Here is a 27,920-nt window from a genome sequence, read left to right as displayed (position 1 = left end):
AGCCTTGATGACTTTGTTGAAAAAGCACTTGGAAGTTGTGCCCAGAAAAATTAGTCTCTTTGACAGGGATTACATCGGCTGGGTTTTGTTTACCCTCGTACACTAAATATCTTGGCGATACATCCTATTGCTAACGCTTCGATTGCTTGCTGCATGGATCTCTTTCTAGATCACGATGTAGGGTAATTGTTACGATAGTTGTACTGCAAGGACGTGATGCAGCTTCGTTTTGCACTCATGTTTGTGGCTACCAAGTGCCACCATTTTTTGGAGCTTTTTTTTTTGGGGGGGGGAGGAAACTTTATACAACAATTTTTTGGAAACATAAAGGTCATATGCCCTGCCGATAGAGCCTAATGGATTATGGATACAATGGCGGAGTTAACATTTGCAAGGGTAAAGGGTATAGCTAAGGTCGGTAAAGTGAAGGTGTTTTGGTAAAAGAAAATAGTTATAAAAATAACGAGCGACTGTATTCACATTTCGTCTAGTCGTTCGAGAAGTAGTTGGCATCTGACATGTAAGCGGTTCTCCCAATCATAATCACCATTGTTAGATCCAAGATCGCTCGGTGCGTGAGCCTGGTGATAGGAAGTGCCTTGGAAGAAATTCTCAGCTTTGCGAACCCATTTCCTAGCCTCTTCAGTTTTGTTTTGTTCCATAGCAGCGACAATGGCCATTTCATACATGCCATATGCAATTGCCCATCGATCCTCATGGATTTGCTTGTCCAGGGCTATTAATTTGCTCAAATATTCCTTGGATTCCTCAAGGTTTCCCAGTTCTCGTATGACTGTGGCGTACAGCAAATATAGTATAGCGGCATCCGATTGTCCATCTTGCGACAAGTTTGGATTTTGAGCATCATTGTAGGCGGCCTGCTGTCGAATAGTGTCAGAGACTTTGGCGATTTGAGTTTGCAACTTGGTTTTCATCTGCATCAACACATCGGCGTTGACATGGGGTATGCCATTCCAAAGATAAATCAATTCCCATAGTGGGTTAACGACGACAGTCTGTCGCAAAGCGTCTCCATTTAAACTTTGACCATGAGGCGTCCCTCCTTGTGTGGGTGACGGGGCGTGCCCCTCCCGATTAGCATCCAGCAATTCCGCTTTTTTCTTCCAACCAAGAATCTTTCGTTCTGCAAAGATTTCATTAGGCAGCAGTCGACCTCCGAGTTGTTTCTGTCGACGTAAAATATCGGGAATTTGTAAGAACTCGATCGCTGCCTTATCGTATTCCTCATCTGCGAACATGCAGCATGTTGCTATATAATGATAGAATGCCCGTGACCAGTTGTTCATACTTTCCAGCCGAAAAAAAGTTTCCGATGCTTGAAAGTAGTCTCCAAGCCATATCTGACCCCTATGTTTCAGACAAGGGGATGAAATGGTACTGTTAGGTTAAACTGGAAGATGGGACATCAAACCTAAACACACCCTACTTACCATCCCATCTCGTAAACCGCGAGGGCCTGAAGTTGAGCCATACCACCATTCATTGACTCTTGTTGCATACGTGATCGCGGGAAATCGTTGCTTGGCCCGGTGACTTTACCAGCCTTACTACTGCTGGAAAATGTTGCTGTGATATTTTGGTCCTCCACGCGGACAACACTATCTTTACGGCGTGCATCTCTGAGGGTTTCGACCCCTCTTCGGGTAAACCCTTCCAATTTGCAAAGTTTACCGTCCACCAACATCCATATCCTACCATTTGGATATTTTTCTTTCATTTTGTCCAACATCGTTCTAGCATCTTGAAATCTTAAGGAATAGGGAAGGAGTTGCGGATGAACAAACAAGGACAGATTGGTATAGTAGGCGAGAAGAGTTAATGCGCTCAAAGGCGAGTAGAGTCCGGAACTTGAATAGGATGTATGGAGCAGATGCAGAGCGAAAGGTCGAGATGAGTGGAATCCCAAAGTGTTTAGTAGCTTGTTTGCTAATAAAATGGGGGATAAATGTTATATAGGGGATCGATCAGGGCGGGGCAAAAAAAAAAAAGGTATGCATAATGTTGAGTTCCTTACCTTTAGGTGGAAGCAGCGAAAAAATGAGAGCGAATAAGCCAACACCGAAAAATACTCCACTTTGGAGAGCCTTGTCTACCGTAGCGATGGATACGTTGGAACCGCCGAGATCGCTTGTTCCAGACTGCCATCGGATATCACTTTCGAAATCGTTTAAACATTCATTTCCGAAGAGAGGAAGAGACGCACGCTTTCTTTGCTTGGCAGATTTGATGGTTTCGTTGGACGGATGTTGGGTGCTGGACATGGACGAAATAACTTCGTCATTCGCTAATTTTTCAAAAGGAAAACGACTGACCCAATGTGAGTACCTTTTCTTATCCTTCGGTGCTTCGAATTGGGTGTTGGCCAGGATGGCTGCGAATGAAGGTGATGAAGGAGGTTCTCCTGGCGAAGGAAGTTTGTAAGAATCTGTAAGATCAGAAAAGAAGCTGCTGTTGTCTGGTAGTGAGGTGGATGAAGGATGGTACTCTGTTGGTAAAGGTGTTGGAGGAGGGCTAGCAGATAGTAGGGTTGCAGTTAGAGAAGGTGAGATAGATCGTGGATGTATGCTCCTTCCAGCCACGTCCACTGTCGAAATAGGCACTGAATTAATTCGATGAGTTCGCAGTTTTGGTTTAGATTGAGAGTTCTGTTGCTTTTTCATGGTCTTTCTTAGCTTGGAGGCGTATTTTTCTGTTGAAATTCCAGTAATATTTTCAAACATATGCTCGTACATTCGATAAGCTTTCCGAAGCTTGTATGCCGCTTTCATGTAATCTATCCAGTTGTCACGTAAGAATTGAATGGTGGCGGACATCAACATGCAGTTTGCCTCTAATAGTTCATAGTCTAACTCGGTTGCTGCACCTTTAGATGATGCAAACCGTTCCTTTCGCTCTTTTTCAAACCGTGCACTCGATCTCCTAGTCTCCTGGTCCGACATATCGGAGTCGTTGGAGCTAGTCGAAGACCTCGGTTGGAAACATATTGAAGAATCCGAGCCTATATCCAGATTATTAACGTCTATATCGCTTGAATTGTCAGCGGTCTTTTTGGAATGATGAGAATAATCTTTGCCGCTCTTGGCTCGTTTGGCAAAGGAGTGTGCCAGTGCTTGTGCCTCAGACAGTCGTGCCAGCGCAACTGTAATCCTTTCGGTTTCGAAACCCAGCATTGCTTCCACATACCCCATTAAAGCATAGCCTACAGCATGGAATGGTGACTCAGCAGCATATTGAGTGAAAATATGTTGTGCCGTGTCGAATTGATCATTGAAAAATGCGTCCTACGTTCGCGGAGAATTATGGCAATTAATGGACCATGCTTGTTTCCCCAAAACAAGTAAGTAGAAATTAGGAAATTGTACTCACAAGGCCACGCTGCGTGTCCGCCACCCAAAAGTCAATGGTTGCTTGACTTGGTAAATCGCCACCGGAGGCATGAATGGCCAATGAGTTGAATGTGGATGCGGCCGCCATGGCACATGACTTTAACGTTGAGGTGGTCAGCTTGGTTATGCTTGATATGGGTTTAAACATGGCAGTAGCTGACTGGAAGAGTGAAGGTAAGGGGGTCAAGTCTAGTGAGCTGCCTTCTCGTAAGGCAATATAGTGAAAGAAGAGGAAAGTAAAGGCGTGACAATAAGAAGAAGTGCTTAGCGGATTATTTATTTTTCTGTAACCGCCGTGCTGAAAAGTGGGTGGTGGGGAATAACTCCTGACTGATGAGCGTGTCATGGATCATAAAAACTCCTCATTTAGGGACTGGAAGATGATCTTAACCAGTCTCTATTGCCAATAATCCTTGTTTTTTTTCCTTCAGATGGATGAATCTCCTCTTCTCCTTTCATTCGAGGAGCAACTTCCAACCCTGCAGAATAATTACTACGTACTTGCGGATGTGCCGTTAAAGACCGTTAATTAAAAAAATTCAGAATATGGTGTGTCACCTTTTTGCCATGTTCCTGCTTCCAAGAACGGATTGCCTCTGCGTGGCTTTCATTCGAAAAATTGCGGCTGATAACAGTCACAGTTTTTTGAGTTTCAAGCGATGAAGCTCAATCAACTGATTTGATCAACACCATGGATCAACTACCTTCAGAAAGTGAGTGACCTGACTAAATGAAGCTTTAGTGCAACCGGGATTTAACGGAATTGATACGATGCACCTTAGCTGGAGAAACTATTCCGCCATTTTTGGGCCTTTCCCAACAGCAGTCCTCCTTGCTTGTTGCATTATATGCTCAAGTGGATCCTGAATTTGCACCACAGGTGCCAACAATGCTCCCTATCGCTGCTCAACAGTTGGCATCGGAATATGAGAAAAAGAATAGCGTTGCAAAGAAATTGGAAAGAGCCAATATGACTTGGTCCGATGAATACGAACTTTTGACGAATATTCAGCAACAAGCAGTCGAGCGCTTATCAGAGGCAAACATGGATGTTACAAAAGCAACAGCCGACCTCAGCCTTGGAGACGACGCTAAAGTTACAGACCTTCTTCTTGCAAGCTTCCTTTATGGTGGTGTTCGAGAAGAGATCACCGGAGAGAACGATCGAGCAAAGATGAGCCCAGTTGCTAGTCCAAATTTCAAGGGTGCAAAGGCATTGTTGGAGAGAGTTTTTGCCAAAAAATTCTCCATGGCTGGTGTGCAGATTGGTTCCCTTTATGTTCAAGAAGACAAATTGGCTGGTGGAGCCAACTGTACCGATGGTACTGATCCAAAGAAAGAAGCATACGACTGGTATCTCAAAGCTGCCAAGCTCGGTAACCCGGTAAGATTATATCTATTGAAACTGACTTGGAGCTCGTTCGATTTATCTAGTGTTTTATGTGTTTGTAGATGGCCCAGCACAAGGTTGCATTTTATCTTGAACGCGGCTATGGATGCCAAAAGGATGCTAAGGCTGCCATCGAATGGTATGAGAAGGCATGTGCAGAAGGTAATGTTTGTTGTGAAGATCTGTTATTATTTCGCTTTATCTACATCAACATATCGAAATACTCAAGCTCTCTTCCTCCAGGTTACCCTGACTCCGCACATAACCTCGCTATTCTCTACCAGGCAGTAGAACCTGTCGTTGGTGTTACAAAGGATTTGAAGAAAGCTGTCGAGTACTTTGAGAAGGCAAAACAATGGGGCTTTGCCCCTGCATCTAATGCATGTAAGTATCCGAATCGATTGAAGCGAAGGCTAAGAATGACGCTGACAGCTTGGATTAGTGGGTAGAATGTATTTGCTTATGTCCAAGGATATGAACATTGCAAAGGAGGCCGGCATCGAAGGAGACGACGAAAAGGAATTCATAGTTACTGGTATTTCTTTGTTGGAGGTAGGCAGAAAAAAATCAAGGATTTTTTATGATGTAAAGGTATTCCCATCTAATGATCCTGTAGGAATCCGCAAACGGGAGCGATGCCGATGCCATGACTTTGTTGGGAATGATTTTTGGATCAAAGGAATATGGTCTCTACGACCTCGACAAGTCACAATCATTCTTTGAACTTGCCTTAGTTCGTGGTGACTTGGAGGCGTATCCCTACCTCGTTCGAATTCTTCGAGCAAAGATGGCTGCCAAGGCTGCTTTGGAGAAACAAAACATGGAGAACTTTGAAAAAATGGACGCTGCCAGTCAACAAAAGCTCATCCAACAACTCGCAAAGGACGCCTCCGCTGAGAGCATTACTTTGGTCAACTGCTCTAACCCTGAATGCGACAAGAAGGAGTCCAGCAAAGGTGAATTTTCCAAGTGCAGCGCATGCAAAAAGGCGGCTTACTGCTCCCGTGCTTGTCAAAAGGAGCACTGGAAGAATGGTCACAAAGCTGTGTGTTCACTGAACAAGCCGACAACTGCGTAATTGTCGTCCTCCCCTTTTTATATACATAGAATTTTGCCATCAAATGGCCGTTCAAAAAGCTAAATTTAAAACACAAACCTGCAAATGATACAGTAGTCATGAATAAAAAGATACTCGGTACCATAGAAAGATGGTTTGCCATCCATATGGCCAAAACAAGACAGAAATTATTCTTCAGATTTAAATTTATGTATGCTTGGGAAAACAAAACAAAAAGAAACAGTATATGGCAAGGCAATGTACAGAAGGCGGAGGAAATGGGTATGGATGGAGATGTGCAGAACAGCAGTAACAAGCTGAAAAAAAAAAAAAAAAATTAAATGCAGGACATGTATTCCCTTATCCCTAGGTTAGATAGATTTCTGGAAGACAGTATATCTTCCACATCAATATAGACATTAGATTGTTGTTGTAATTGCGCCCTCTTCTCTTTGACTCTGCGGAATATACGCTGACGATATTCTGAAAGACATTCAACCTTCTCTGCATTCTGCAGGTCCTAAAAAAAAAAAGATCTTTTGTATTAGACAGCCTGACTCTGGAATTTGGCTTTTGTATCATAGCATTGCGAAATGAAACCCACACTGACCTGATTGGCGCAAAGGAACCAATATTTGTCGTAAAATCTCTCTGGCAAAGCCCAATTACTTGGGTTTGTCACTTCTCCTCCCAGGAAGATGGATTTTGTTGCCAGCAAATTAAAGCATTCGTCGGCGTCAAAGTGGTCGCGGAACAGTATCATACGGTCACGCATTCCTGGGCCAGGAATATAATCTATGCGGCGGTCGTGGACAATGGCTTGCTGCAAGTCGGCTATTTGGAAGGGTATGAGACGATTTAGAAGAACCTGGACGGACGGAAACATACTAAAACACCAATCGCTTACTTGGATTAAGAATATCTTTGTCAGCACCAAGAATGTTACCAACTTTCATTTGTAAACGCAGCAACTGGACGGCTTGGATGGGATGCATTGGTGGATACATATATTCCGGATTGTCCCACTGTTCAAAAGCAGCGCTATTGCTTGGCCATTGGTTAGGAGGCTCACTAATAAATTTATCATGGTCACCTCTCATAACATTATTCCATTGCTCTTGCACAATCTGTCGGTTGGATTCCAGCATCACAAAATTTTCGGTATGGCCGTTAGGCGCTTGATTAGACTGGTAAAATCGTTGCACTCCTGGTGAAGGAGTATTTTCATTGGTGGAAACAAACGGTGGTGGGAACATAGCACTTTCGAGAATTGACATGGTCTGATTCACATCTGACCCGGTGAAGGTTTTCGGAAGAGGTGGAATAGTATCAAGTCCGGCAGTGGAAAATGTCATTTCCGTATCTGGGGAGGATACGGACGTTGAAGAGGGAACTTGGTCATATTGGGGTAGTACGGATGTGTCGGTGGCAAATTGTGCATCGGAAGGTAGAGGTGCAGTGCATGATTCGTCTATAATTAACGTATCATCAAACAATCTATGAAGCTTTTTCTCATGCTTCAGACTTCTTGAAGGTGCAGTGCATTCAGGATACGGAGAGTCAACATCGAGTAAGTTCAGTGCCGCATTCTCAAGATCCAAAATATGACATTTTTCGTCGATAAAGACATTCAGTAGTGCAGGCATGTTGCTGCCGGGTGGTGGTGTTGCCTTAGCGTTGGTGCTCATTGAATGGATTCTTGGATGAGAAGAGTTCAACTCAAAGCATGTCAATATGTATGCTATGACCATGGCTTTTAGTTGCTTATTTTCAAACTGTAGCTCTCTGACAAGCCTGCGTAACTGGGTCATTTCACTGGTTGTTTTGCGCATATGAGCGTCACTCTCTTTCTTTTCTCGTTGCTTTCGTTCTCTGAAAGCCCTCTGTGCCGCTCTATTCTGAGCCTGATAGACCGAGTTAGTACATTATTATAGTCAACGACTTGTATTTCAACAAGTCTGGAACAAACGGGATTCCGTCTTTGGGGCAATGACGAACCTTTCGTTGTGCAGATGCAGCCGGATTGGCCTTTCTTCCTGGCTTCTTACGAACTCTATGAGTGACTCCATTCTCATCGACGACACCAAAATCAGATTGAGTGTCGAAATGCTGAAAGTTCCAGTTGCTCATGTTGAAGAGTCGCACAGTGTGGGGAGAACAGTGGCAAAAATTTGTCCGTTGACCGTTCAAACCCGGCACATCACGTGAATTCTTTGAATAACCGCTCCCGCTGATAGCGCGCATACCAGTAGAATCTTCTACCCCAAACCTCCGCCCAACCAACCAATCGAGTCAAGTACCCAAATTATTTTTTTGCTCCCGAAACCAACTCTCCTACGACGAATTCATAGAACATTCTCTGGGATTCTCTAGTAGGTCTCTCCAGCCGTCGACAGCGGTACTGAGCAATGCATTGATCAACTCTAGCCACTGCCAAAATGACTGCCTGGGAAAGTCTTTATGCCTCAGTTTGATTTACATTAAAAGATATTTATAAAAACAGTAAATACAGCGCCAAGGTTCCGCTCTATTGCCATAGTACACGCACTCTTCCTGTATTGACTTTTAACTATTACAATCTTTGTGGCACTCAATTTGTTAAACCTTATGCTTCCATAAAAGTGCCAACTGCCATACTTCTTCCGTTCCGACATCTCACGCTGATACAAACTTTGGGATGATCAAACAATCTTACGCTTCCCATTGAGCTCGGGCTAAATTCAATGCAAGAGATGTGTTACCACATTTCTTCTGTAAGTGTCGCCGCCATTATTGAGGTGGGGATCCAATTGAATATCTGTGTGACACGGTGGACACTTGTTATGTGTGGGATTTGATCCGTAAACAATGTCTCCACATTCATCTTGGGCCACGGGCACAAAAAAATATGAAGTAGCCACCACACAAAAAAGTGAATAATGAAGGGTAGATTTATTCTCAATCCAGTTGAGATTCTAAAAAGTTAAAATGGCTCTTGGTCACCATAACGTAAATATCGATTAGATGACGCGTACCATACGTTTAGCTGTTGAATAACCTCGTGTACAATCGGTCGTGCATTCCTTGGCACACATCCAATAGCGGATTAGTCTGGCAAGCGTCATCCATAGTAAGATGCATGGTTTTCTGGACCACATCCTCAATACCTTCTTTGGCTCTCAATAACATGCGTTGGGCTTCATACGGACCAATGATGTTCATTCTAACCGCAGATGAGTATAGAGTCCGCGTAAATAGGTACAGCCATAGATGTGAAGTGTTTTCTAATGATATTGATCGATGCAAATTAGAGATCTGAGACTTTTGATCGTTTCAAACTGCTGGTGCCTTACCTATCGACACACTGAGCTGTCTACATACAAGCCCAAAGCATACGGCAAAGTGACCATCTACTTTTCCCGATCTTATCAACTTTTTCCATTGTTTGACTACTTCGTCATCCGGAGAAAAGCACTTGATATGGAGCGTCAACATAGCAACTCCTTGGGCTAACGAAGCACGTCTGGCCACCGTGTTGCCAATCATAAGAGCTTCACATGTTGCATCAGCATCTTCAAGAGAAGCTATTGGATCTTCGCTATCTACAGTGTAGTAGCCCGCACGAACAAACGGTACGGTATTGAATGCGAATGAATGCGCTGCAGATAAGGTGAAATCCGGCAATGTGGATGCTGTTGGGATCAAACCAGCTTGAAAGGAAGCTTCCAGGCCCGAGGAAGCGACGAATCCACCAGTTGGAAGGGCCGAGTCAGTAAGTAGATACAGCAACCAGTTGGATTTCTCATCCGCTGAGAATGGTGAATTAACAGTGGTGGCCATCATCGGCGTGGATGTTATCCCAAACGTGGCAATGGATTGTGATTGAAAAAGACACGAGTCTCGGACTTTGAAAAAAACAGCTGAGGCAGATAATGTGCTTCTAACAAGCTATCTGAGTCCACCCACCACAGACTACAAGTCAAGACCAAATCATAGCCTTTTTTTTTTAACACCTGGTAATGCCAAAAGACATTCTAAAGGTGGTCATTATTGGAGATGGTGGTGTAGGAAAGGTAATGTATCTATTATAAATGCACAAGCTTGGTTCAATGTACCTAACCGTTACTCTGCTTGACCGCCACTCCGTTGACCCATGTTAGACTTGCTTGCGAAATCAGGTAAACCTTTAAACGATGCTTACCTTAAGGTCAAGATTACGAGATAAACAAAGAGTATAGAGTTTTTCAACTAAGTTATGATTGCTACCAGTTTATCCATAAGCGTTTCACTAGCTCCTACAAGGCTACCATTGGTAAGTTGCTTGACGAAAGTCTGTTACTACATGGATAGCCATCTCACTGAAAATCGATCTATAGGTGCTGATTTTATAACAAAAGACGTACACACTGACGATGGTCGAAAAGTTACGTTACAACTTTGGGATACAGCTGGACAGGAACGATTCCAGTCACTTGGTGTGAGCTATTACCGCGGAGCAGACGCTTGCTGCCTGGTATATGACACTACCAATTTCCAAACATTTCATAATCTAGGTAAGTACGGCATCATACATAACAAGGTATGTAACTACTCATTAACCAACTTACCGTTCTGGTAATAGAACGCTGGCGGGCAGATTTTTTAAAGCAATCATCCTTACCGCCGGATTTGTTGGAAGATTTCCCTCTGATATTGATTGGAAACAAGATAGATATTGACGACCGTGTTGTTTCACGACGCCAAGCTCGAGCATGGGCACAGCAACATTCATCACCTCGAATGGAAATTCGATGTTTTGAGGCAAGCGCCAAAGATGGTACCAATGTTGAAGAAGCTTTCTCATGTATTGCTGGCATGGTCAAAATCCCCCAATTGGAATTTGACATGGATGGCAGTGATAGCTTTCATTTGAATCGCCGAGACGATAGCCTTCGTGGCCGAAAGTCTTGTGCTTGCTAGCAACCCCATTTTTGTGCTATAGAGTACCTAGCGATTTATTCTTTTTCTTGACATTTTTAGATATCCCCCCAAACGCCCCTCCCCCATTAATTCCTGTTCCCCACGCTTCTTCTAAAGTACATCGTTATTTCCTTTTGATACAAGCTTCTTTTGTAGATACTGCAGACTCATATTTGTTACGATACTCTTCTCCATGATAAAGCATTTTTGAGCGTCTAATTATTTATATTTACACTTTGCTCGTTATGAGTATGAGGAATTGTGATTAGCTAAAGATGATTGGTATTATGACAGTAAGGACGTTGTTTAAAAAGCTTTTTCTGGAGGGAGATATTCGCACTCTCCATTGGTGTCATAAAAGTAAGTGCCTTGTTCGGTCTCGGCCAAAGACTTGGAGTTGCCTTCCGATGAGCCTCGCTTGCCTTCAGGGAGCTTGTCGTTCTTCCACTTGCACTTTTGACACTCGTACCGTACTCGCATATTCCCTGGTTTTCCAATTGTCTTTCCCAAGACAACCATTTGCGTTTCAGTTCGAGTCAATTTGACGGATGTTGGGTCGCCACAACGAGGGCACTGGTGAGTCTGCTGCTCTAATGAGATTTTCTTATCGGAACCACCGACTATTTGACATAGGTTAGTATACAGAACAAAGTCGAATGAGAATGCATTTTTCACTCACAAAGAACGAACGAAGGTGCCATGACAAAAATGGAGAATAGAAACCAAGAGAGGATAAAAAGGGAGAAAATAATGAAAAAATCGCACTAGCGCCCGTTTTTTAAACCAGTTAATGAGGCCCGTTTAAACGGTCTCCGCATCAAAAAATAGGCAACACAAAAAAAAAAATGCCCAATTTCAGGGCGCTGGTGAAGTAATGATATCAAGGTCCGATCATCATGATGTTTGCTAACAGGCTTTAATGCAGAAAATAACAAAAGAAAGTTCAATCGATGGCCAACTGAACTTGTACTATTGGGGTAATATAGCATACCACAATTTGTAAATATCAAGCACGTAAACCTATTTATTTATTTAAATCAAAGTCATAACGCCGCTGTGGATCGCCACTGTCGCCATCAAAATGTAATTGGTGCGACAGCTCGCTAGTACTTTTGTACCATTCCCTCTCAATGAAGGTGGCATGCCCATTGTAATCGACTAGGACAATGGTGGTTGCTCTTGTAGCATAGCTCAGTTTGCCTAACTGAAACTTTGGTATGAATATCGTGTTCTTGACTTGCTCCCAAATGGCGTCCGTAGAACCCGAGTACGGACAGCTTTCCCTTTTTCAGCGAAAACGGAGTGGAGAAGAGAAATAGTAATTTAAGCCAAACAGCCAATATAAAAAATTTTAGAGGTCAGTCCATTTTTTCCACGGTTGGGTTTTCGCGGAAATAACACTTCCTTACTTCATCAAATTGAACAGTGCTTGTATTAAATCTTCCTTGTCTTGCACAGTGTCTAAAATAGCTTGAAACTTGCTTTCACCTCTCTTGACCTTCTCCCATGGTTTAGGGAGAACAGAGTTTGATAAACCTATTAATAATGAGATAGTGTCATTAATAATTGTTCAAGCTTTACCTAACACATTATGCACGCCGTAAAACGGGGTTCTAACGAAAATAAAAACCAGTTTTATTTTATCCGCTAATCGGGCTAAGCATGACACCACGTTGCTCAACCATGGCTCGTGCATGGAAAGACTGTATCCCGCAGTTTCGTTCATGCAGCGGCAGACCGATGTTGAATCGACCTCCAGTCCGTCGACACGTTTTTTCTTTGCCGGGCCTTTGCCCGCCACTTTCCGTTGAATAAAATGCCCATGTATAGAACCTACCATATGTTTTTCCAGGTTGAATTTCCGTGATGTTTTCCCCATCCCGATTGCTGGTATAAAATAAAGAGGGAGACTTGCCCAACTGTCCGCATATGAGGTTGAAACCACCGAAATCGTTTTTATGCCCTTGGAGTGACTCCATGTAGGATTCCGGTGACTCGTGTTCGATAAGATAATCTCTCACCAGGTAGCCTCTGGATAATTTGCCCACTTTCAATTCCTCCCTATAATTGGTCAGAGCTGCAAACCGGCCATCCTTTGTAAAACCGAGCCAAGTACCATCGTGCGTATCGGTAGCAGAAGGACTCAGATCTCGTCCTGCAAGCACGTGATCATTTGGAGGATCCCAGAATTGAGCTCTTGCAGCGGGTCGATGCAGGTATTCATCTCGATTACCGGCAAAAACGCTAAAAGGCACCCAATGAATCTCATGCATTCTAGAATGTTCAAGTCCATATATCGATTTACTTACAATTGATAGTCGGGATGTCGGTTAAGAGACCAAAACAGAATGCACATTAGAAGTCCCTTAGTTGGCCTTGCGAGAAACGAAGAGGTGGCCAGGGTTCTACTGCCCATGAAATGAAACAAAGTCACTGCTAACGAATTTTAATTTCCCTTTTTTACGGTTACATTGTGTGTTTTATTATCATTACGTTAAGAATGCATGAGTAAGGTAATGGAAGCATATACCCGTTTAAAAGTTACCACATATACTGAGCTCTCTCATCTGCTGCAGTACATCATCTACTCGGCCATCCATTTTTTCTGACTCCGCAGGGAAATATTGTCTCAAGCCCTCCAAATGTTCATAACTTGTTTGGCAGAATTGAAGTTGAGACTTGACAAGTGCTTCGAAGGATGGATCAATATAAGGCACTCGAAGTTCAATGACCTTTGGTAAGTCGGTAATGAGAATGCTGTTGATATTCTCATAGACTTCACGTGCCATATTGGCTTCTTGTTCGGCTCTGGGAAGCCGCTGTGGGTCTTCACTAGGTTTGTCAACCAATTTTCTTACTTTTGACCTCATGGCGTCATAGTCCAACAGCTTCTTCTGTCGTCTTTTGATGGCTTCATTGATATCAGGGAAATATGCGCAGAATCGACTCAAAGGTTCTATTATAGTCGTTCTATAGGTAGCATCCTGTTTCGCGCCGCATTAGGAATGTTCCATTACCAAAAGTGAATGGTGATGCTTAACCTACCATATCTTTCTTTGCTTCCTCATCTAGTTTTTCAACCGTCTCCTTATACTTGATACCGCATTGACCCATTGGGGCTGAATCGTCATAAAAGTGGTGAATGGTCGTTGCTATGCGTGTCTGTGCATTTGTCATGGCTAACGTGGGATGTCAGTGGATGGATAGGTGTCTTCGGGCAGTTCACATACGTTGTGTTACTTACCTCTTAGCGAGTCTAAATAACCTTTTGCTTCTTTTGTGAGCTTTTCGGTCTTTTGTTCAAGCCTGCATAGTATCAGTTTGTGTGAGAGCAGTGTCATAAGCAACTTGTATTGACATAACAAGGCTTACGTTTTGTAGCGTTCATATTCTTCGTCGAACTCTCGATCCACTGTTTTGTCCACTATTCCAGTACGCTGCATGAGCTATAGACAATGATTGTGAGTATGCAACATTCGCTTGAATTGACTGTTTCGTTATGCCAAGGAAGCCTGGCTTACCGTAGTACCCGCTCTGTTGAGGTTTTTTTTGAAACCAGAACTGTATGGTTGTGAATTAGCTTTGTGTCAAAACTATGGCACTTCCAAAGACTTATTATGTTGTGAGCCTTGCTACAATGGACTTACAGAAAACTCATGTTTGAATGACGTTGTGTTCGAAAGTGGACAGCAACGGCAAACGGATGGAGTCGGACTTTCGTCCTCTTTCTCCAGGTCATGTGATAAGTCATGCCCTTCACACTGTGTTCTTATCGACGACTTTTGTTAGCTGATAGGCAGGTGCATTCCATCAATAGGAACATAAGTATTTAAAACTTATTAAAAAACTCTTCAAACCGAATTGAATAGTAGCATTAGCGGCCGTCTCTACATTAACTGTTGCTTCGTCCACTCAGAACTTGAGCCATCGACATGTATTTTTACAGTGAAATTTGGTGAAATTTACAGTCTTTGTAACTTCATGGTATCTTTGGTTGGTGCTATTGCAATTGAATGGAATAGCTGGCTGATGGACACATCAATGAAACTGCCAATTTCGTTACCGCTCACATTGACAATGTACCTGTTGCGCAGTACTACCATCTATAGTTCCAATTTTTTGGCCCTTCCTATGAACAATGAAATGGCTTGTTTGTCGACATACCACCAAGCATGTTCTGCTGTTCATATATTCAAAAATGACATCTAAGGCATAACGGCTTGATGCACTGAGATGAAAATTTTCTGGGTGTTAAAATTCCAGACCAAGACGGGGTTTCGTTTTTTTTTTGTTTCCACAAAAAAGGACAGGGCAGATTGATCTTTATCCAACGGTTTTAGATTGAAAGCGACATTTACTAGACATTACTCGAAACAGGCCCAATCTTGAACATGTCTGATGATAACGTAAACGCCGCTTCAGCTGCAAAGGCAGAAGAACTCAAGGCAGAAGCCAACGCTTTGTTTTCTGGTATGTTGTGCGAAACCAAACTTGCGTCTGCACCTGCTGAGAATGGTCAAAGATTAATCCACTTGCAGCAAAGCACTATGCCGAAGCTATCGAGAAATATACCGCTGCCATAGAGGCAAACCCAAAAGTCGCTGTCTATTATTCAAATCGTTCTGCCTGCTACATCAAAACTGAAGCCTATGGATATGCCATTGCGTAGGTGTTTTAAAATATCCACCAAGTCAACGTCTCATTCTACCTCACTCACTCGTCGTATCTTCTCAGGGATGCAAACAGAGCTATAGAAGTGGATTCAACCTATACCAAGGTATCTATCGATCTTTTCTTTAAAAATTTGTACTGGTGTAAATGTACGATCTTAACCTGATAATCTTGCTTCAAGGGATATTATCGTCGAGCTATTGCGAACATGGCTTTGACCAAGTTCAAGGATTCTCTACGCGATTTCAGAATTGTAAGCCTAACAGCACAGAAAAGATTGTTGTTTGCCATTGTTTGTTTCTAATCAGCCGTCTTCATCTCAGGTTGTCAAACGAGCTCCTGCTGATAAAGATGCTAAAGCAAAAATGATCGAATGCGAAAAGATCGTCCGTAGAGTAGAATTTGAAAAGGCAATTGAAGTAAGCTATTTCCACAGTGTTGATTTCCATCCTCTATGGACTGATTACTGAAAGTGCCAACAGCACAACGAAACTATCAGGAGCGTGGCAGACACTTTGGATGTAGAGGCAGTCAGTAAGTACACCGAGATTCGACAATCTCCTTCAACATGATCTAACACAAAGCTCTGGTAGCTGTTGAGGACTCTTACGATGGACCAAGAATGAACGAGGAAACAAAAACGATTGATAAGGAATTTTTGGATCAGATGATCGCTCGCTTGAAAGATCAGAAGAAGATTCACAAGAAATATATGTTTAGAGTATGTCAAAAGCCCACAGTCTAGCGCTGTTCATTACATTTCGTCTGAACATTATCTCCTATTTGTAGATCATTATGGCCGTTCGAAACATCATGTTGGAGTCGCCTTCCTTAATCGACATCGACATCCCTGAAAATAGCAAACTGACCGTTTGTGGAGACACTCATGGTAAACATACGCTTGAGCTTGTTACCAAAAGTAATGAAATCTCCTTTGTTAACCTAGCTTGTCAATTAGGACAATACTATGATTTATTGCATATTTTTGAGCTCAATGGCTACCCATCAGCTACCCACACTTATCTTTTCAACGGTGACTTTGTTGATCGCGGCAGTTTCTCCTTGGAAGTGGTCTTGACACTGTTTGCTTTCAAATGGTTATATCCCAACAGTTTATATCTTGCTCGTGGCAATCACGAAACCGACAACATGAACAAGATTTATGGCTTCGAAGGTGAAGTGAAAGCCAAGTTCAGTGAGACCATGTTCAAAGTAAGTATCGATGTCGCAGCGGCGCATTACAGCCAATCTTAGTGGAGATGACTTATATAATTTTGCTCCTTTCTTTGTAGCTGTTTTCGGAGACCTTCAACGCTTTGCCTTTGGCGCACGTCATTAAACACAAGATTCTTGTTGTTCATGGTGGTCTATTTTCAAAGGATGATGTCACTCTAGATGACATTCGTAATATTGATCGACTCTCGCAGAGACAACCTGGCACGGAAGGTGAGTTTGGATAAAAAAAAATCTGTCATCAAGCTGCTGATGAAGACCACACTAAAATTGAAATGACGTAGGATTGATGTGCGAATTGCTCTGGTCCGACCCACAGCCCGAGAATGGTCGTGGCCCTAGCAAGAGAGGTGTAGGCACGCAGTTCGGCCCTGATGTCACTAAGCGATTCCTCGAGCATAACGGGCTAGGTAAGGAAGGGTACAGGAATTTTATAAACATCACTCTTTGTATTAACGCTGTCATTCACCTGCAGATATGTTGATTCGTAGTCACGAAGTAAAGGAGAATGGATATGTCATTGAGCACGACGGAAAATGTGTTACAGTCTTCTCTGCTCCTAATTATTGGTAAGTTGTTGGTGACATTGCGGTAACATTACTCCATATTACTTACTTATGTGATCGTAATGCAGTGATAGCGTCGGTAATAAGGGTGCTTTGATCAACATCACCAGTGACATGAAATTGGATTACCGAACTTTTGATGCCGTGGTAAGTCTACAATGATGTTTTCCATATATCAAAGGGACGTTAATCTTATTTTTTTTCCTCTACCCTAAGCCACACCCTGATGTACGACCAATGCAATATGCCAGTCAATTTGGCGGTATGCTCGGTGTATAAAATGTCGAGCCTTAGGTGTCGAACAACCTCGGTAGACTTGATGGTATTGCCAGCAATTAATACATAGATTTCGCAAAAGAGTAAAGAATCGAAGTGAGGGTCAAGACCAGATTACATAACTGAACCGAGTTCGCATTTTATTTTATCAAAAAAAAAAAAGGAAAGAGAGAAAGACATCCAGGCTTTCTGGGAGTACACATAATTTAAAATAAAGAACCAAAACTTAAGCGGTCTTGCGTCAATGAAAAGATAGTGTTTGACATGTGAGGGAGAGACAATAGAGTGATTTACAAGGAAGGGAAATAATATCAGAGAAAGTTTTACAAAAACGTAGTGTTAGTTGGGGAACGGAGGTCTTAGTGAATGTGACGAATAATCTAGAAAGAAACAGCTAAAGCTGCCAAGTTTTGAAATGAACTGGGCTTGACGCTTTCAAAACGTTTGACTGAATTTTCCAACATTTGAATTTCTTGAGCTCGACTAGTCAGATCGTACTTAATATTGGCCTGCTCTAGATAGTCTAATGGGGCCATTTTGGGGTATCGAAACGCTAGGAAACTATCTTGGCGTCCCAAGCTGGCGTCATTGGATTGGTGTACAGTGTCAGAAAGCTCTTCTGTATAGTCCAGTATTTCGACGCCTACACTCTTGGAGAAACGCTTCTGGTGGCTTTGATTGTTTTCCATTTTGAACAAGGATCGTAAGGAGATTGATGCTAGCAATGACACATTAGAGTCACGCTTACGATTGCTGTGCGAACCCGTTGATTTTTGAGTCGGGGAAGGTGGACTGCTTGATACAGGGGTAGATGATAGTCTGGCGTTTTGTTGGATCAACCTGAGTTTCTCTTCCTGGTATAGGGCAAACGTCGTCCCAATTGGCATGGATCGGTGCTTCCTCAAGCGTTCCTCTATACTCAACCTTTGATGATTGAGAGTTGACATTGAGACTGTTTCGCGAAGGGATTGATGATTTGCCTCTTCGAACGACGGTTCGTTCGAAGAATGCCCTGCTACTCTAGACTTACGAGGGCTTTTGCGCAGCAACGATATTAATTTCCTCTTCAACGATTTGCGTTTTTTTCCAGCGTCCTGCGGCAACTCTTTGACGGGTTGATCTACCAATGTCCGTGGAAATGCACTTTCACTAGGAGACAAAAATTGCTCGTGGCATGGTCTATGTAAGTCTAAGGCCGATATATTGCTTCCGACAGATAGGCATCCCTCGATGTGATCGTCACGTATCACTTCAGATTCCTGTCCTTGCAGATCCAAAGGAACCAACTTGATCTTCTTTGACTCTATATCTCTTCGAAGTCGATCCTCTAACTTGACCATGTGCTTTTGCAATTGTACATAGCGATATACCAAGGCAGCTTTTGATTCCTTAGAAGGAGGATTCTATTTCAGGAGCAAGCGTTAAATACAGGATAAGTAAAAAGCGGGTTATGAGAACAGTAATAGGAGCTCGCGTCAAACTGCGTTTCATGCTTGAATCGAATTTTGAAACAGTTAGACTTGTTCCCATGTGTTATCAATAAGCAACAACGTGGCAAGAAGGGGGAACGGAGTTACAAAGGGGATAAGGGGATGTGCATATCCACGACCAAATAGACATGTTTGGTATCGTGAACGCAAGGTGACAGTGATACCCGGGTGAAAAAATTGGTAGCCACCCAAGAGTGATTGGATTAGCTCCAGGTTTGATTATTCAATTTGCGCATTGATCGCTTGTGTTCCGAAATGTCGATCTGCTCTTCACTCCCCCCTGACTCCGTTACCTTCGCAGAGACCAGTTTTAGCAAGTGCTTGCGAATACCTCCTGTAAAAGTGAATGGTACCACCTCGTCATCGATTTTAAAATCGTACGATGATACAACTTATATTCGTATTTCGTCGAAGAAAAGGGCGTCCCAATACCGAGAGTTGACGATAACAAGCATGAAAACGCAGACGCACGAAGAATTCATTGAAGGTAAAGATGACAGTGAAATTTTTTTACTTACAATGGTCGTGTGAAATTTCAAGTTGGATTCTGTCAGAGGGCTTTCAAATGGCTCCAATTTATCTTTCGGGATAAAGAGAGAACTTGGGATGTACTTTGTACATAACTCCACCAACTGGTCATCAGGGCTTTCTGTGGAGGATCGGTTTTGCTCGGGCAAAAGAGGCTTGCTCTGAACAGTGTTCATTGTGGGTAGTGGCGGAAAAGAGTATCGGTGGTTGATCTGTTGGGACCTCATTAATTTATAAGGAATAAAGGGGAAGGGCAAGTTTTTTTTTTAGATTCGTTTGTCAGAAAAGAAAACCGGTATATGTCGAGTGAATCAAAAGTGAGAGTAATTGCGGAGAGCCAGCCAAATTTATTCTGGAAATTGAAAATAGAAATAACAAAAAAAAAAAAAAAGAAAACGATGATAAGTGAACAATTCTCGTCACATATATAAACTAAAATTCTAATGCATTTGATTGTTAACCTAACCTGACCTAAAGAAGGGGAAGTAGACGCAGTTGTGAGAAGAGGAGTTCTAGCGCCTACTGATTAGAATTTTCTGCCTTAGGAATGTACCATGATCTTGCCCCCTTGTTCTTTCTCAAACATTACAGTACGGCTAACATCGGCTCAGTCAGCTGTCGTTTGCGAGCACTGTTGTATGGTGATGCTGACATCATGATCCGATGAAGTTGAAATAAAGGCAACATCAGTGGAACCAATGAGCAACCATGATAACCTAGTCAATTTATCAAAAAAACAACCAATTCCAGAAGAATCTAGTGGGTTAAAAAGCTTATTTACCATAGAACAAAATTGTCGAGCTAGCATTCAAACATATTATACGAGTACCTCATTTAATGTAGAATTGGCTGTTATCTTACTACTGGTAACCATTCATATGCCTTTAATTGGTCCCAGCGATGCTACCACCTGACATAGTCGCTGCCAACGTGATGTTGACCAGTTTAACTCAAAATAATGCTTACTGCCTGCCTGCCTCCATCCCCCACCCCACTAATTGCCTAAACTTTATTGTTTATTCATCAGGACAATGTTATGGTGATGATGAAATTAAATACGCCTTTTCAGCTATAAATAAAAAGAATAAGGTGGTGATATCATTTTTTGCATCTATCGCCAAGACGCCGCTGTAGATTTCACATGTAGGGACCGTTGCCCGAAGTCAAGTTATGAAACTTAAAGGAACTATAAATGTTTAAGCAATATTTTAGATATTGAACACTTTGCGCTTCGTGGCTTTCAGTGAAAGAGCGGGCTGAATATGATATTCGCGTAAAATTAAGTGGGTTGGCATTTCCGGACATCATTTCACAAAAATAAATTCGAAGGACCATCTGTAACTTGCAGCGCGCATATTCTTGGCATTGAAAAGTAAACTTCTCTCATAACGTTTCAGGACGTTTGAGTTGGATGACCGTAAGCAAGGAATATGTGGACCTGATCGATACGGCGATATGTAGAAAGTAGGAGAACATCTGCACTGTCAGGAATGATAGTCATCTGCCATAGAAAGCAAGCACGTAAATGGTGGGGTACTGAGGCGGTGAGGATTTCAATACACATATCGTGATAAGCACGAGATATACTTCGGCATGAGGTTGTTAATGTGTTGGCCAAGAATCAAAAAACGAATGTGATATTGACCAAGAAAGATTTGCAGAGCATTTTTCACAAATGTACATGATCTAACAAAGGCTTTTTTTTTATTGATTTCTATAAAGAAGTTATTACAGGTTGGTCGTCTAATCCAGTTGTGGGAGAGTTATACGGGTATAAATGAGATACATGGTTATGAACGTTAATTTGAAAAGATGACTTCTTCTTCAGCTGTTCGTGCGAATTTGGCCTCTTCTTGCAACTGCTTGATTATCTTTTGGTTTTCTAGTTCTACTTGGCGGGCATTCTTATCAGTGTGTTTCAGTAGCAGGTAACCAAGACTTGCGATAGCAATGCCAGCCACGACAACACCAGCCATGCCTTTCCAAATGGTCTCCCATCTTACTGCTTCCAAATCTGTCCGAACATCTCCCAAGGATATAGTAAATTTGTTATTTATCTCCTGTATCCGCATGTCAATCATCTTTTGGTCCTCCCGGACTTCATTCTTTCGATTGTTCATATCCAACGATATTTCGGACTTCATGTTGCCAATGTCCTCTCTGAGCCGTTGAGCTAAGGCATCTACTTCCCGCGTAATTTGAGCGGCTTCAGATTGCAATGTTTGTGTATCATTGCGTCGCATAACTTGAATCTCGGTTCGCAGTTCAGACAAAGCAGCTTTGAAAAGGTACGATTCGTTCTCTAAATCCGATTTGGTAAGCATCCTCTGTCGTAAGCTCGCCGTGCTGGGAGAAATATTCAAGGTTAACATGAGAGACAGGGTCGACCAACTTAGGATCAGAAGGTGGATTTACCTATGGCGCAACTTGAATTTTATGCCTTTCATGATCACTTCGGCCTGAGTACGAGTGAAACCTTGTTGCTCCAAGGCCCGAAGTAGTTTAAATGTATCAAAGTGATGTCGATTGAAGTAGTCATCGTAGCGTGGTGGCTCTAGCTTGTCTGAGGCCAAGTTAAACGGTTTGGACGTCTTGGCCAGTTCCTCCAAGGCTGGTGCGAACACAGTGCTATCATCCTGTTTAACATCAGTGCCTTGAGAGACGGATGCTGTGGTTTGAGACGAATTTTCGGGTAATGTTGGGCGTGTAGGGTGAGAAGGTGGGAATGGTCGCGAAGAATCAGAAGCAGAGCGATATTGGATGGCTCTGGGTACCTTTAAGGCTTGGAGATTTCGGGTAATTCTATTCATTATGAGCACATGAACCTCAACTTGTGCGTCAAGGGACCATAAATGACGTCGAATGAATTCGCTTAGCAAATCAAATTTCATTTTCGTGGCCAGCGTGCGAACTTTTTGCACCCCAAATGCTCTTTCAAAAAAAAAAAAAGCGTTCCTGTTGTTGAAAAATAATAGAGTGTGTTGTGGCCCAGGTTTATTTAATTACATAATTCATTTAAACACAGAGTTGACCCAAGCCGTGTAATCGTATCCGTCCTGACTCTTTGGCATAGTCTGCTTCAGAGTATCAATGACGGGTACAGGCACCATACACATCTTCAAGTCCATTTCCGTGACATATGGCTTATCTCCAGCGACGGCACGGAATGACTGGCATAGCTGTTCAGGTGTTGCCTTGTCCTCAGTAACAGATACCATATATCGAATGAATTGTTCGAATGAAGCCTTATCTTGGTCTTCGGCAACCTGTGAAAATATTTTGTCGAATTCTCTATCTTCGTAGAACAGTCCCAGACTGGCCATAGCGGCACTGAGTTCTGGAGGAGACAAAGAGTTGCTATTATCCTTGTCAAAGTATCTGAACGTTGACTCAAACTCTTCCAATTGGGCAGGTGTCAAGTTGGTCATATTTCTTGACACAATCTATATTGTTGACCATGCAGGTTTAGTTTTCTATGCTTCTGAGATTCTCTCAATTCATCTCACGCCATTTTCAACTTACCTGGTTCTCGATAAATGCACTCTTCTTCTGAACGGCCTTCTGAACAAGACTGAGCTCAAAGCTTAGGTCCTCAACAGAGTAGATAGTGTAATCATTCTCTTCAGTGTTAGCTTCTTCACATTGTCTGTCGAGATCGTCAATCTTTTGCAGAGATGATTGTAGGGGCTGAAGCTTTCCAGTAATCTTCTGAACAGTGTTTAATTGGATCTGCAATGGTGAAACATAAGAATATGTTTAGATAAAAAAGCGGGTTAACCTGTTTCATTCAGCGTACTTACATCCAGATCGCCATCCAATTTTGCCAATTCCAATGAAAGAGCGTTAAGCTGCTTTTGGAAATCATTCGCTGCGTTTGCGTATGATTTGCGAAGATTTTCCTTGATTCTGTATATCGCAAAAAAAAAAGTAGGGGTTAATACAGGTCCCATAAGCTCGCAGAGTCGACTGACGGTTGAAAAACTTACTCGCGAATCTTGCCGTTGATGCTTCGGTGATAATTGGCTTCCGAATCTAGCAGACCATTCCAGGTCTTGTCCAGGTCCTGTATAATGAAAATTAAAAAAAGCAGTACGTTTAGCATCAGCAGATTCGGTTACTGCAATGTGAAGGTTACAGGTACTTACAGCTAAGGACAATCCCTGAGGTGGTACATATGGAGCCAAGTTATACGTCTTCAGCTTAGTTTGTATATTTCCGAGTAGAGTGTCAACGTCCTGCTTTTCAGCAACCCAAGTACGCTTATCTGTATTCTTGTAGGTGGTGAATTCTGCAGACTTCTGCTTTGCCTCCAAATATGAATCAGAAAATGATGTGCCCTTCCATTCCTTTCGCTTGCTGTCAACCACGTCCATAAGCTGCATAGAGATACAATGAAACATTGTTAGAATATACGCCTTTCCATTCAAAACAGGTAGCCAATCAGAGGTATACTCACAGCCAGAACACGTCTTTCATAATCACTCTGCATGTCCCAAACTGACGCCATCATCTCCGCAAATTGAGCAACACGACGTCCAGCAGTCTCTACCTTATCTGTAGTATAATGGCATTAGCCACCCATTTAGCATAGCAAGATGTCAGAAAACTCAAGAATCATAATAAACAACGTACCTAATGCGGAAAATGCGTGGAAATATTCGGCAACATAGGTCATGACAGATCTCTCGTCTGGCTTTTGAATGTCACAAACATCCTCAACATCCAAAAGTTTCTATTCCAAGGTATAATATGAATTTTCAATTCATGTGTATATAAACTGCATGACCGAACTTACGGGGATTCCAAGGTGCTGCTCAGCTACATCGAAAGCTAAAGCTGTGTTGCCGTGTCTGTCGGACTGTGGGTGGGAGAAAACAGTGAGTTTCCCATATACAGCAGCACAAGATTACAGCCAATAATACTAACCTTGTCTAAGGCATGGTAGTCAAGCAGGTCTGGGCGATGACGGTGAATCAAAGCACAACTACAGTCGACAATATTAGTAACATTCCGATGTAATAGTGGCCAGGTCAAATATCATTAGTCAACTTACAATGCCAAGCCATCAGTCCAGCTGTAGGTAAAATCGCGGACATTCACATCGTCATAAGGCGCAGTTTTGCGCTGACACCAAAGCAAAAGACCTTCTCTTGCCGTCAAACCTTCTTGGCTGAAAATATGAGTGGCGACTATGAGTTACGACATACGACGGCGGCTAAGCAAAAATTTCAGGCATTGTGGCCCTTCCTTACTTGATATCATCAATAGTAAATCTCAAAATGATTGTCCAAATCATACCCAAAATGAGCTTGGTATTGGTGTCGACGATATCTAATGAAAGCCAATAATTTCGGACTTGTCAGGTTTTCCTTTCTCTCGTGCTCTACATCAAATTATTATCGTATACACACGAACCTTCAGCACCAATGTTAGTCAATTGAAGGTTTCGTAGCCTCATAAATTCCAGAGCTTTGTTAACGTTTTCAACTTTTTGAATTCTCATTTTGGGGTTTTGGTTGTATCGTCCAAGGGGTGTATCCCCGATGATTTCCTATTACGATGTTAGGGGGAGTGCATCTTGGCATTTTTGGCGGGAAAAACGAACACGCTTTGTGACCTACCAAGAGCTGAATCAGTCTAACACCACTGGTGAGATCTTCTCCAAGGTTATTGATATGAGGAATGCTCTTAATGTCCAACTTGTTGTTGACCCTATGCAATCCTTTGTAGTCAGATAACAGGTTTTTTTCTTTGATATCATAGCCCAAACTTCTAGCTTACCATTTTGTGAAAGCTATTAAGGGCGAAAGTGAAATATTTAGTTTTCATATCAAGATGGTATCATGCCAAGGCAGCTCGAACCCCGACTTTGTTTGACACTGTCCGCTACTTACTTTTCTGCTGAATGACTTCCCAGGTTTTGTCCATAATTTTGGCTAGAAAAGAGTGAAAGATATATGGTCAGTAATCTAGGTATTGGTCAAAAAATACATTGTATGGAGGTCGAGCCGAGTGAGCTTTGCTTGCAAAGGATTGCTGAAGCTGAACGGTGCGTCTCATTCCGGAAGGTAGCGTCGATCGACGACGTTGACAAAGAAATTTCCAACGGTATCCCTCAGACAACGTCTCTAGGACTAAATAGTACAAACCTGTATCCTCTACTTGCTGCTGAGAAGCAGCCGAGGGCTGGTAAGATCTGCGGTAAGACATGGATGGAGAGAAAAGGGTTCGGATCCACGTTCGCCTGAGAAAGGAAATTTCTACTTGAGCACTTCTTGTCGTGACGTACGGAGACCGATTTGGAACTCCGAGGCATGAATCGAACACATTCTGTTTACTGCTCAATATTTAAATGAAATACTGTTTATGCATTATTTTACAATGCTTCAGTCAAAGACAAAGCAAAAACATCTTAAATTACAGCAAAAGAATAAAAAGATCTATCATACAATTGTTTATGTAGAATTATGGGAATCTGTCGCTGGATGCGCGTCGTCTGCGTATATTTTTCAATTTAGAAGCACACTGATTGGGTGTTCGATTGTTACCCACTTCTTCTGCTACCGCTGCCCACATACGGTTCCGATACTCTGGGTTACCTCGGTATTTGTGAACTGCTTCTATGAGGGTAATTTCTTCCGCATCCGTCCATGGTTGTGTTTCTGTATTCCATGTTTTCCATCTTTCTTCGCATTTATTGGGTGTTAAGGTTGGAACGAGCTGCGCAACCGCCTTCCAATCGATTTCGTTTATATTTTCAGTATCTTGAGCTTTGACTGCCATTTTGAGGAAACGATCGATGTCTTCCTTGGAATAGACAGTGTCTTGATGTTTACCGACGCTGTGCCACCAATTCATACAACGCTGCGGGCTGATATGCGGCAGATAAGTGGTTGAAATGGCTAACCAGTTGTTTCCAAACATTGACACGCCTTCGCGAATGAGATCCTTTTCGTCATGCGTGAGTTTACGACTTCGCCTATTTTCATCCTGTTTCCATTTCGTATATTTGTTCCAGCGTATCCTGCATTCATCAACATTGCGTCCGGGTAGCTCTTTGGCAATGAGATCCCAACGCTCTTGGTACTTATGTGCAAGTCGGACCAATTTCTCATCCTCTTCTTGGCTGAATTGTGGTATTTCTTTACAATGTGTTTGGTGGTACCGGTATTCATTCCTGCACTGTTCTTTTGTTCGACTACTGAATTTAGCAGCAACGCCGTCCCAGTCAATTGTACCATTATGAGAGTGTTCATCGACAAGTTGAAGGAGTTTTTCAAGATCCTCATCACTCCATCTTCCAACACTAATTTCTTGAGGATTGCCGTCAGCCGCACGTATCATGCGCTTGGATGTGTCCAAGGTTTGGCTCATATCCCTGGCAAAATCCTTGACCCATTCGTCGCTGAAACTACGTCTGCTTGAGTTTCCAATCAGGATACCCAGCTCTTGCTTCACTGTAGCCCAAAACAGCCAGAAGCAGTCCTGACTTGATCGTCCCGGTAATTGAGAAGATATGGTCGTCCACCTTTTACCTTCATGCTCGACTAGCTTCCAAAATATTCGTATCTCTGTTTCGTCCCAATCTCCTTTGTTCAATGAAGGGTCGACTTTGAGATGCCAGGTTTGTTGACACATTGTTACGGTTCTGCCGCGAATACCAGCTGCTACTTTTTTCCAGTTATTTGTGCCGAACATAATGACACGTTGAAGAAGCAGTCTCAGTTCTTCCTCTGACCATTTCCCGTGTTTTACATTTTCATTGAGAGTATCGCAGTACCGATACCTCAAGCTCTGGCGGCTTCGGTGAGGAAGAAATTCTTTGGCAATTTTCGACCATTCGTGTCCATATTTCGCGACTCCTTTGCGCAAAAGTTCGTCTTCTTCTTTTGCCCAAGATCCAGAAATTAGATTTGGATTTGCTTGGAGGCTCCAAACATTGGCTATTTTGCGATTTGGTCTATTCGGTAGATATTTTTGCTGGATGTCCTTCCAATTTCCTACACCGAACTCGCGCACACCGTCACGCAGTTTTTCAATTTCTGAAGCATCGAACGGCCCCTTCCTCATTAAAGGGTTTGTAATATCGGTATATCGGTATTGGCACTCTCTTGGCAAGCGGTGAGGGGCATAGTGTGCTACATAGACACTCCATTGGTTTCCGTGCTCATTGACAAACTGCTTGAGAGCTCGATCTTCTTCATTCGTCCAGGACGAGTGCTTAAACCTTGTATTTTTTACTAGTTGTACAGCAGGATATCTTTTAAAAGGTAATGTTCGCAGAATATGAAGCAAGAACATGTCAACTAGGATAGCGTGGTGTAAAGGGCATGGCCAGAATTACGATGCAGCAGTCAATTGCAA

At 42.6% G+C, this 27,920-nt stretch overlaps 12 protein-coding genes across 12 annotated transcripts; 3 read left to right on the top strand and 9 right to left on the bottom strand.

The window, feature by feature from the left end:
• Nucleotides 1-282: 282 nt before the first annotated feature.
• K450DRAFT_258344 (uncharacterized protein) lies at nucleotides 283-4,055 on the bottom strand. The gene is made up of 6 exons (XM_051591824.1): nucleotides 3,966-4,055; nucleotides 3,388-3,900; nucleotides 2,347-3,302; nucleotides 2,036-2,274; nucleotides 1,452-1,947; nucleotides 283-1,368 (listed from the first exon to the last, which is right to left on the bottom strand). Exons 2-6 carry the CDS (start codon nucleotides 3,751-3,753, stop codon nucleotides 477-479), a joined length of 2,949 nt encoding a protein of 982 aa, XP_051441170.1. The 5' UTR covers nucleotides 3,754-3,900; nucleotides 3,966-4,055; the 3' UTR covers nucleotides 283-476.
• A 56-nt stretch (nucleotides 4,056-4,111) lies between these two features.
• K450DRAFT_258337 (uncharacterized protein) lies at nucleotides 4,112-6,042 on the top strand. Its single transcript, XM_051591823.1, has 5 exons — nucleotides 4,112-4,791; nucleotides 4,860-4,959; nucleotides 5,041-5,181; nucleotides 5,240-5,349; nucleotides 5,414-6,042. Exons 1-5 carry the CDS (start codon nucleotides 4,297-4,299, stop codon nucleotides 5,873-5,875), a joined length of 1,308 nt encoding a protein of 435 aa, XP_051441169.1. The 5' UTR covers nucleotides 4,112-4,296; the 3' UTR covers nucleotides 5,876-6,042.
• Nucleotides 6,043-8,480, bottom strand: K450DRAFT_258332 (uncharacterized protein). The gene is made up of 4 exons (XM_051591822.1): nucleotides 7,853-8,480; nucleotides 6,762-7,758; nucleotides 6,465-6,688; nucleotides 6,043-6,374 (listed from the first exon to the last, which is right to left on the bottom strand). The coding sequence occupies exons 1-4, from the start codon at nucleotides 8,096-8,098 to the stop codon at nucleotides 6,192-6,194; spliced, it is 1,650 nt and encodes a 549-aa protein (XP_051441168.1). The 5' UTR covers nucleotides 8,099-8,480; the 3' UTR covers nucleotides 6,043-6,191.
• Nucleotides 8,481-8,875: 395 nt separating this feature from the next.
• On the bottom strand, nucleotides 8,876-9,673 carry K450DRAFT_179698 (uncharacterized protein; the record flags this gene model as incomplete). The annotated part of the gene is made up of 2 exons (XM_051584318.1): nucleotides 8,876-9,117; nucleotides 9,187-9,673. 2 exons carry the CDS (start codon nucleotides 9,671-9,673, stop codon nucleotides 8,876-8,878), a joined length of 729 nt encoding a protein of 242 aa, XP_051441167.1.
• Nucleotides 9,674-9,743: 70 nt separating this feature from the next.
• Nucleotides 9,744-10,930, top strand: K450DRAFT_258325 (uncharacterized protein). The gene is made up of 5 exons (XM_051591821.1): nucleotides 9,744-9,906; nucleotides 9,994-10,011; nucleotides 10,103-10,145; nucleotides 10,210-10,386; nucleotides 10,455-10,930. Exons 1-5 carry the CDS (start codon nucleotides 9,853-9,855, stop codon nucleotides 10,790-10,792), a joined length of 630 nt encoding a protein of 209 aa, XP_051441166.1. The 5' UTR covers nucleotides 9,744-9,852; the 3' UTR covers nucleotides 10,793-10,930.
• On the bottom strand, nucleotides 10,894-11,560 carry K450DRAFT_283740 (uncharacterized protein). The gene is made up of 2 exons (XM_051593488.1): nucleotides 11,472-11,560; nucleotides 10,894-11,412 (listed from the first exon to the last, which is right to left on the bottom strand). The coding sequence occupies exons 1-2, from the start codon at nucleotides 11,491-11,493 to the stop codon at nucleotides 11,099-11,101; spliced, it is 336 nt and encodes a 111-aa protein (XP_051441165.1). The 5' UTR covers nucleotides 11,494-11,560; the 3' UTR covers nucleotides 10,894-11,098.
• Nucleotides 11,561-13,195: 1,635 nt separating this feature from the next.
• K450DRAFT_258312 (uncharacterized protein) lies at nucleotides 13,196-14,480 on the bottom strand. The gene is made up of 6 exons (XM_051591820.1): nucleotides 14,440-14,480; nucleotides 14,314-14,353; nucleotides 14,165-14,238; nucleotides 14,037-14,098; nucleotides 13,838-13,971; nucleotides 13,196-13,776 (listed from the first exon to the last, which is right to left on the bottom strand). The coding sequence occupies exons 1-6, from the start codon at nucleotides 14,448-14,450 to the stop codon at nucleotides 13,327-13,329; spliced, it is 771 nt and encodes a 256-aa protein (XP_051441164.1). The 5' UTR covers nucleotides 14,451-14,480; the 3' UTR covers nucleotides 13,196-13,326.
• A 610-nt stretch (nucleotides 14,481-15,090) lies between these two features.
• Nucleotides 15,091-17,730, top strand: K450DRAFT_258305 (uncharacterized protein). Its single transcript, XM_051591819.1, has 14 exons — nucleotides 15,091-15,262; nucleotides 15,331-15,457; nucleotides 15,527-15,569; nucleotides 15,645-15,716; nucleotides 15,787-15,882; nucleotides 15,946-15,997; nucleotides 16,057-16,184; nucleotides 16,253-16,352; nucleotides 16,422-16,675; nucleotides 16,756-16,909; nucleotides 16,981-17,106; nucleotides 17,172-17,265; nucleotides 17,331-17,409; nucleotides 17,479-17,730. The coding sequence occupies exons 1-14, from the start codon at nucleotides 15,184-15,186 to the stop codon at nucleotides 17,539-17,541; spliced, it is 1,467 nt and encodes a 488-aa protein (XP_051441163.1). The 5' UTR covers nucleotides 15,091-15,183; the 3' UTR covers nucleotides 17,542-17,730.
• Nucleotides 17,419-19,952, bottom strand: K450DRAFT_258301 (uncharacterized protein). Its single transcript, XM_051591818.1, has 2 exons — nucleotides 19,547-19,952; nucleotides 17,419-18,941 (listed from the first exon to the last, which is right to left on the bottom strand). The coding sequence occupies exons 1-2, from the start codon at nucleotides 19,781-19,783 to the stop codon at nucleotides 17,919-17,921; spliced, it is 1,260 nt and encodes a 419-aa protein (XP_051441162.1). The 5' UTR covers nucleotides 19,784-19,952; the 3' UTR covers nucleotides 17,419-17,918.
• Nucleotides 19,953-21,232: 1,280 nt separating this feature from the next.
• K450DRAFT_258298 (uncharacterized protein) lies at nucleotides 21,233-22,387 on the bottom strand. Its single transcript, XM_051591817.1, has 2 exons — nucleotides 21,972-22,387; nucleotides 21,233-21,902 (listed from the first exon to the last, which is right to left on the bottom strand). The coding sequence occupies exons 1-2, from the start codon at nucleotides 22,364-22,366 to the stop codon at nucleotides 21,356-21,358; spliced, it is 942 nt and encodes a 313-aa protein (XP_051441161.1). The 5' UTR covers nucleotides 22,367-22,387; the 3' UTR covers nucleotides 21,233-21,355.
• Nucleotides 22,388-22,508: 121 nt separating this feature from the next.
• On the bottom strand, nucleotides 22,509-25,795 carry K450DRAFT_258291 (uncharacterized protein). Its single transcript, XM_051591816.1, has 16 exons — nucleotides 25,706-25,795; nucleotides 25,451-25,492; nucleotides 25,338-25,350; nucleotides 25,178-25,268; nucleotides 24,972-25,107; nucleotides 24,809-24,887; nucleotides 24,610-24,726; nucleotides 24,483-24,540; nucleotides 24,352-24,414; nucleotides 24,189-24,288; nucleotides 24,013-24,110; nucleotides 23,702-23,932; nucleotides 23,543-23,619; nucleotides 23,357-23,462; nucleotides 23,079-23,285; nucleotides 22,509-22,999 (listed from the first exon to the last, which is right to left on the bottom strand). Exons 1-16 carry the CDS (start codon nucleotides 25,764-25,766, stop codon nucleotides 22,568-22,570), a joined length of 1,911 nt encoding a protein of 636 aa, XP_051441160.1. The 5' UTR covers nucleotides 25,767-25,795; the 3' UTR covers nucleotides 22,509-22,567.
• A 733-nt stretch (nucleotides 25,796-26,528) lies between these two features.
• K450DRAFT_179731 (uncharacterized protein) lies at nucleotides 26,529-26,900 on the bottom strand (the record flags this gene model as incomplete). Its single annotated transcript, XM_051584320.1, has 1 exon — nucleotides 26,529-26,900. A coding segment is annotated over one exon (372 nt), but the record flags the coding sequence as incomplete, so codon positions are not given.
• Between the last annotated feature and the right edge of the window lie 1,020 nt (nucleotides 26,901-27,920).

The sequence above is a fragment of the Umbelopsis ramanniana genome, assembly GCF_025399195.1.
Source record: "Umbelopsis ramanniana AG unplaced genomic scaffold K450scaffold_70, whole genome shotgun sequence".
Lineage (NCBI taxonomy): Eukaryota > Fungi > Mucoromycota > Umbelopsidomycetes > Umbelopsidales > Umbelopsidaceae > Umbelopsis > Umbelopsis ramanniana.
Note: the sequence above shows the minus strand (reverse complement) of the source record. Positions and strands in the feature narration are given on the sequence as shown.

Excerpts from the sequence above, each read along its gene's own strand:
- K450DRAFT_258325 (XM_051591821.1), top strand. The coding sequence starts at position 9,853 with ATGCCAAAAGACATTCTAAAGGTGGTCATTATTGGAGATGGTGGTGTA. Across the intron at positions 10,146-10,209 it reads CTCCTACAAGGCTACCATTG|GTGCTGATTTTATAACAAAA; the intron begins GTAAGTTGCTTG and ends ATCGATCTATAG. Across the intron at positions 10,387-10,454 it reads CCAAACATTTCATAATCTAG|AACGCTGGCGGGCAGATTTT; the intron begins GTAAGTACGGCA and ends TTCTGGTAATAG.
- K450DRAFT_258337 (XM_051591823.1), top strand. The coding sequence starts at position 4,297 with ATGCTCCCTATCGCTGCTCAACAGTTGGCATCGGAATATGAGAAAAAG. Across the intron at positions 4,792-4,859 it reads CTGCCAAGCTCGGTAACCCG|ATGGCCCAGCACAAGGTTGC; the intron begins GTAAGATTATAT and ends ATGTGTTTGTAG. Across the intron at positions 4,960-5,040 it reads TGAGAAGGCATGTGCAGAAG|GTTACCCTGACTCCGCACAT; the intron begins GTAATGTTTGTT and ends CTCTTCCTCCAG.
- K450DRAFT_258291 (XM_051591816.1), bottom strand. The coding sequence starts at position 25,766 with ATGTCTTACCGCAGATCTTACCAGCCCTCGGCTGCTTCTCAGCAGCAA. Across the intron at positions 25,108-25,177 it reads TTAGACTGATTCAGCTCTTG|GAAATCATCGGGGATACACC; the intron begins GTAGGTCACAAA and ends ACATCGTAATAG. Across the intron at positions 24,415-24,482 it reads ACTACCATGCCTTAGACAAG|TCCGACAGACACGGCAACAC; the intron begins GTTAGTATTATT and ends TCCCACCCACAG.
- K450DRAFT_258344 (XM_051591824.1), bottom strand. The coding sequence starts at position 3,753 with ATGACACGCTCATCAGTCAGGAGTTATTCCCCACCACCCACTTTTCAG. Across the intron at positions 3,303-3,387 it reads CGGACACGCAGCGTGGCCTT|GACGCATTTTTCAATGATCA; the intron begins GTGAGTACAATT and ends CCGCGAACGTAG. Across the intron at positions 1,369-1,451 it reads GCGGTTTACGAGATGGGATG|GGGTCAGATATGGCTTGGAG; the intron begins GTAAGTAGGGTG and ends TCTGAAACATAG.
- K450DRAFT_258332 (XM_051591822.1), bottom strand. The coding sequence starts at position 8,098 with ATGCGCGCTATCAGCGGGAGCGGTTATTCAAAGAATTCACGTGATGTG. Across the intron at positions 7,759-7,852 it reads CTGCATCTGCACAACGAAAG|GCTCAGAATAGAGCGGCACA; the intron begins GTTCGTCATTGC and ends TCGGTCTATCAG. Across the intron at positions 6,689-6,761 it reads CAAAGATATTCTTAATCCAA|CCGACTTGCAGCAAGCCATT; the intron begins GTAAGCGATTGG and ends CCTTCCAAATAG.
- K450DRAFT_283740 (XM_051593488.1), bottom strand. The coding sequence starts at position 11,493 with ATGGCACCTTCGTTCGTTCTTT. Across the intron at positions 11,413-11,471 it reads GGCACCTTCGTTCGTTCTTT|TCGGTGGTTCCGATAAGAAA; the intron begins GTGAGTGAAAAA and ends TATGTCAAATAG.
- K450DRAFT_258305 (XM_051591819.1), top strand. The coding sequence starts at position 15,184 with ATGTCTGATGATAACGTAAACGCCGCTTCAGCTGCAAAGGCAGAAGAA. Across the intron at positions 16,353-16,421 it reads CGTTTGTGGAGACACTCATG|GACAATACTATGATTTATTG; the intron begins GTAAACATACGC and ends CTTGTCAATTAG. Across the intron at positions 17,107-17,171 it reads CCTCGAGCATAACGGGCTAG|ATATGTTGATTCGTAGTCAC; the intron begins GTAAGGAAGGGT and ends ATTCACCTGCAG.
- K450DRAFT_258298 (XM_051591817.1), bottom strand. The coding sequence starts at position 22,366 with ATGAATAGAATTACCCGAAATCTCCAAGCCTTAAAGGTACCCAGAGCC. Across the intron at positions 21,903-21,971 it reads AAATTCAAGTTGCGCCATAG|CACGGCGAGCTTACGACAGA; the intron begins GTAAATCCACCT and ends TATTTCTCCCAG.
- K450DRAFT_258301 (XM_051591818.1), bottom strand. The coding sequence starts at position 19,783 with ATGAGGTCCCAACAGATCAACCACCGATACTCTTTTCCGCCACTACCC. Across the intron at positions 18,942-19,546 it reads TGAAATTTCACACGACCATT|AATCCTCCTTCTAAGGAATC; the intron begins GTAAGTAAAAAA and ends CTCCTGAAATAG.
- K450DRAFT_258312 (XM_051591820.1), bottom strand. Across the intron at positions 14,239-14,313 it reads TCAACAGAGCGGGTACTACG|CTCATGCAGCGTACTGGAAT; the intron begins GTAAGCCAGGCT and ends CATTGTCTATAG. Across the intron at positions 14,099-14,164 it reads GAATATGAACGCTACAAAAC|GCTTGAACAAAAGACCGAAA; the intron begins GTAAGCCTTGTT and ends GATACTATGCAG.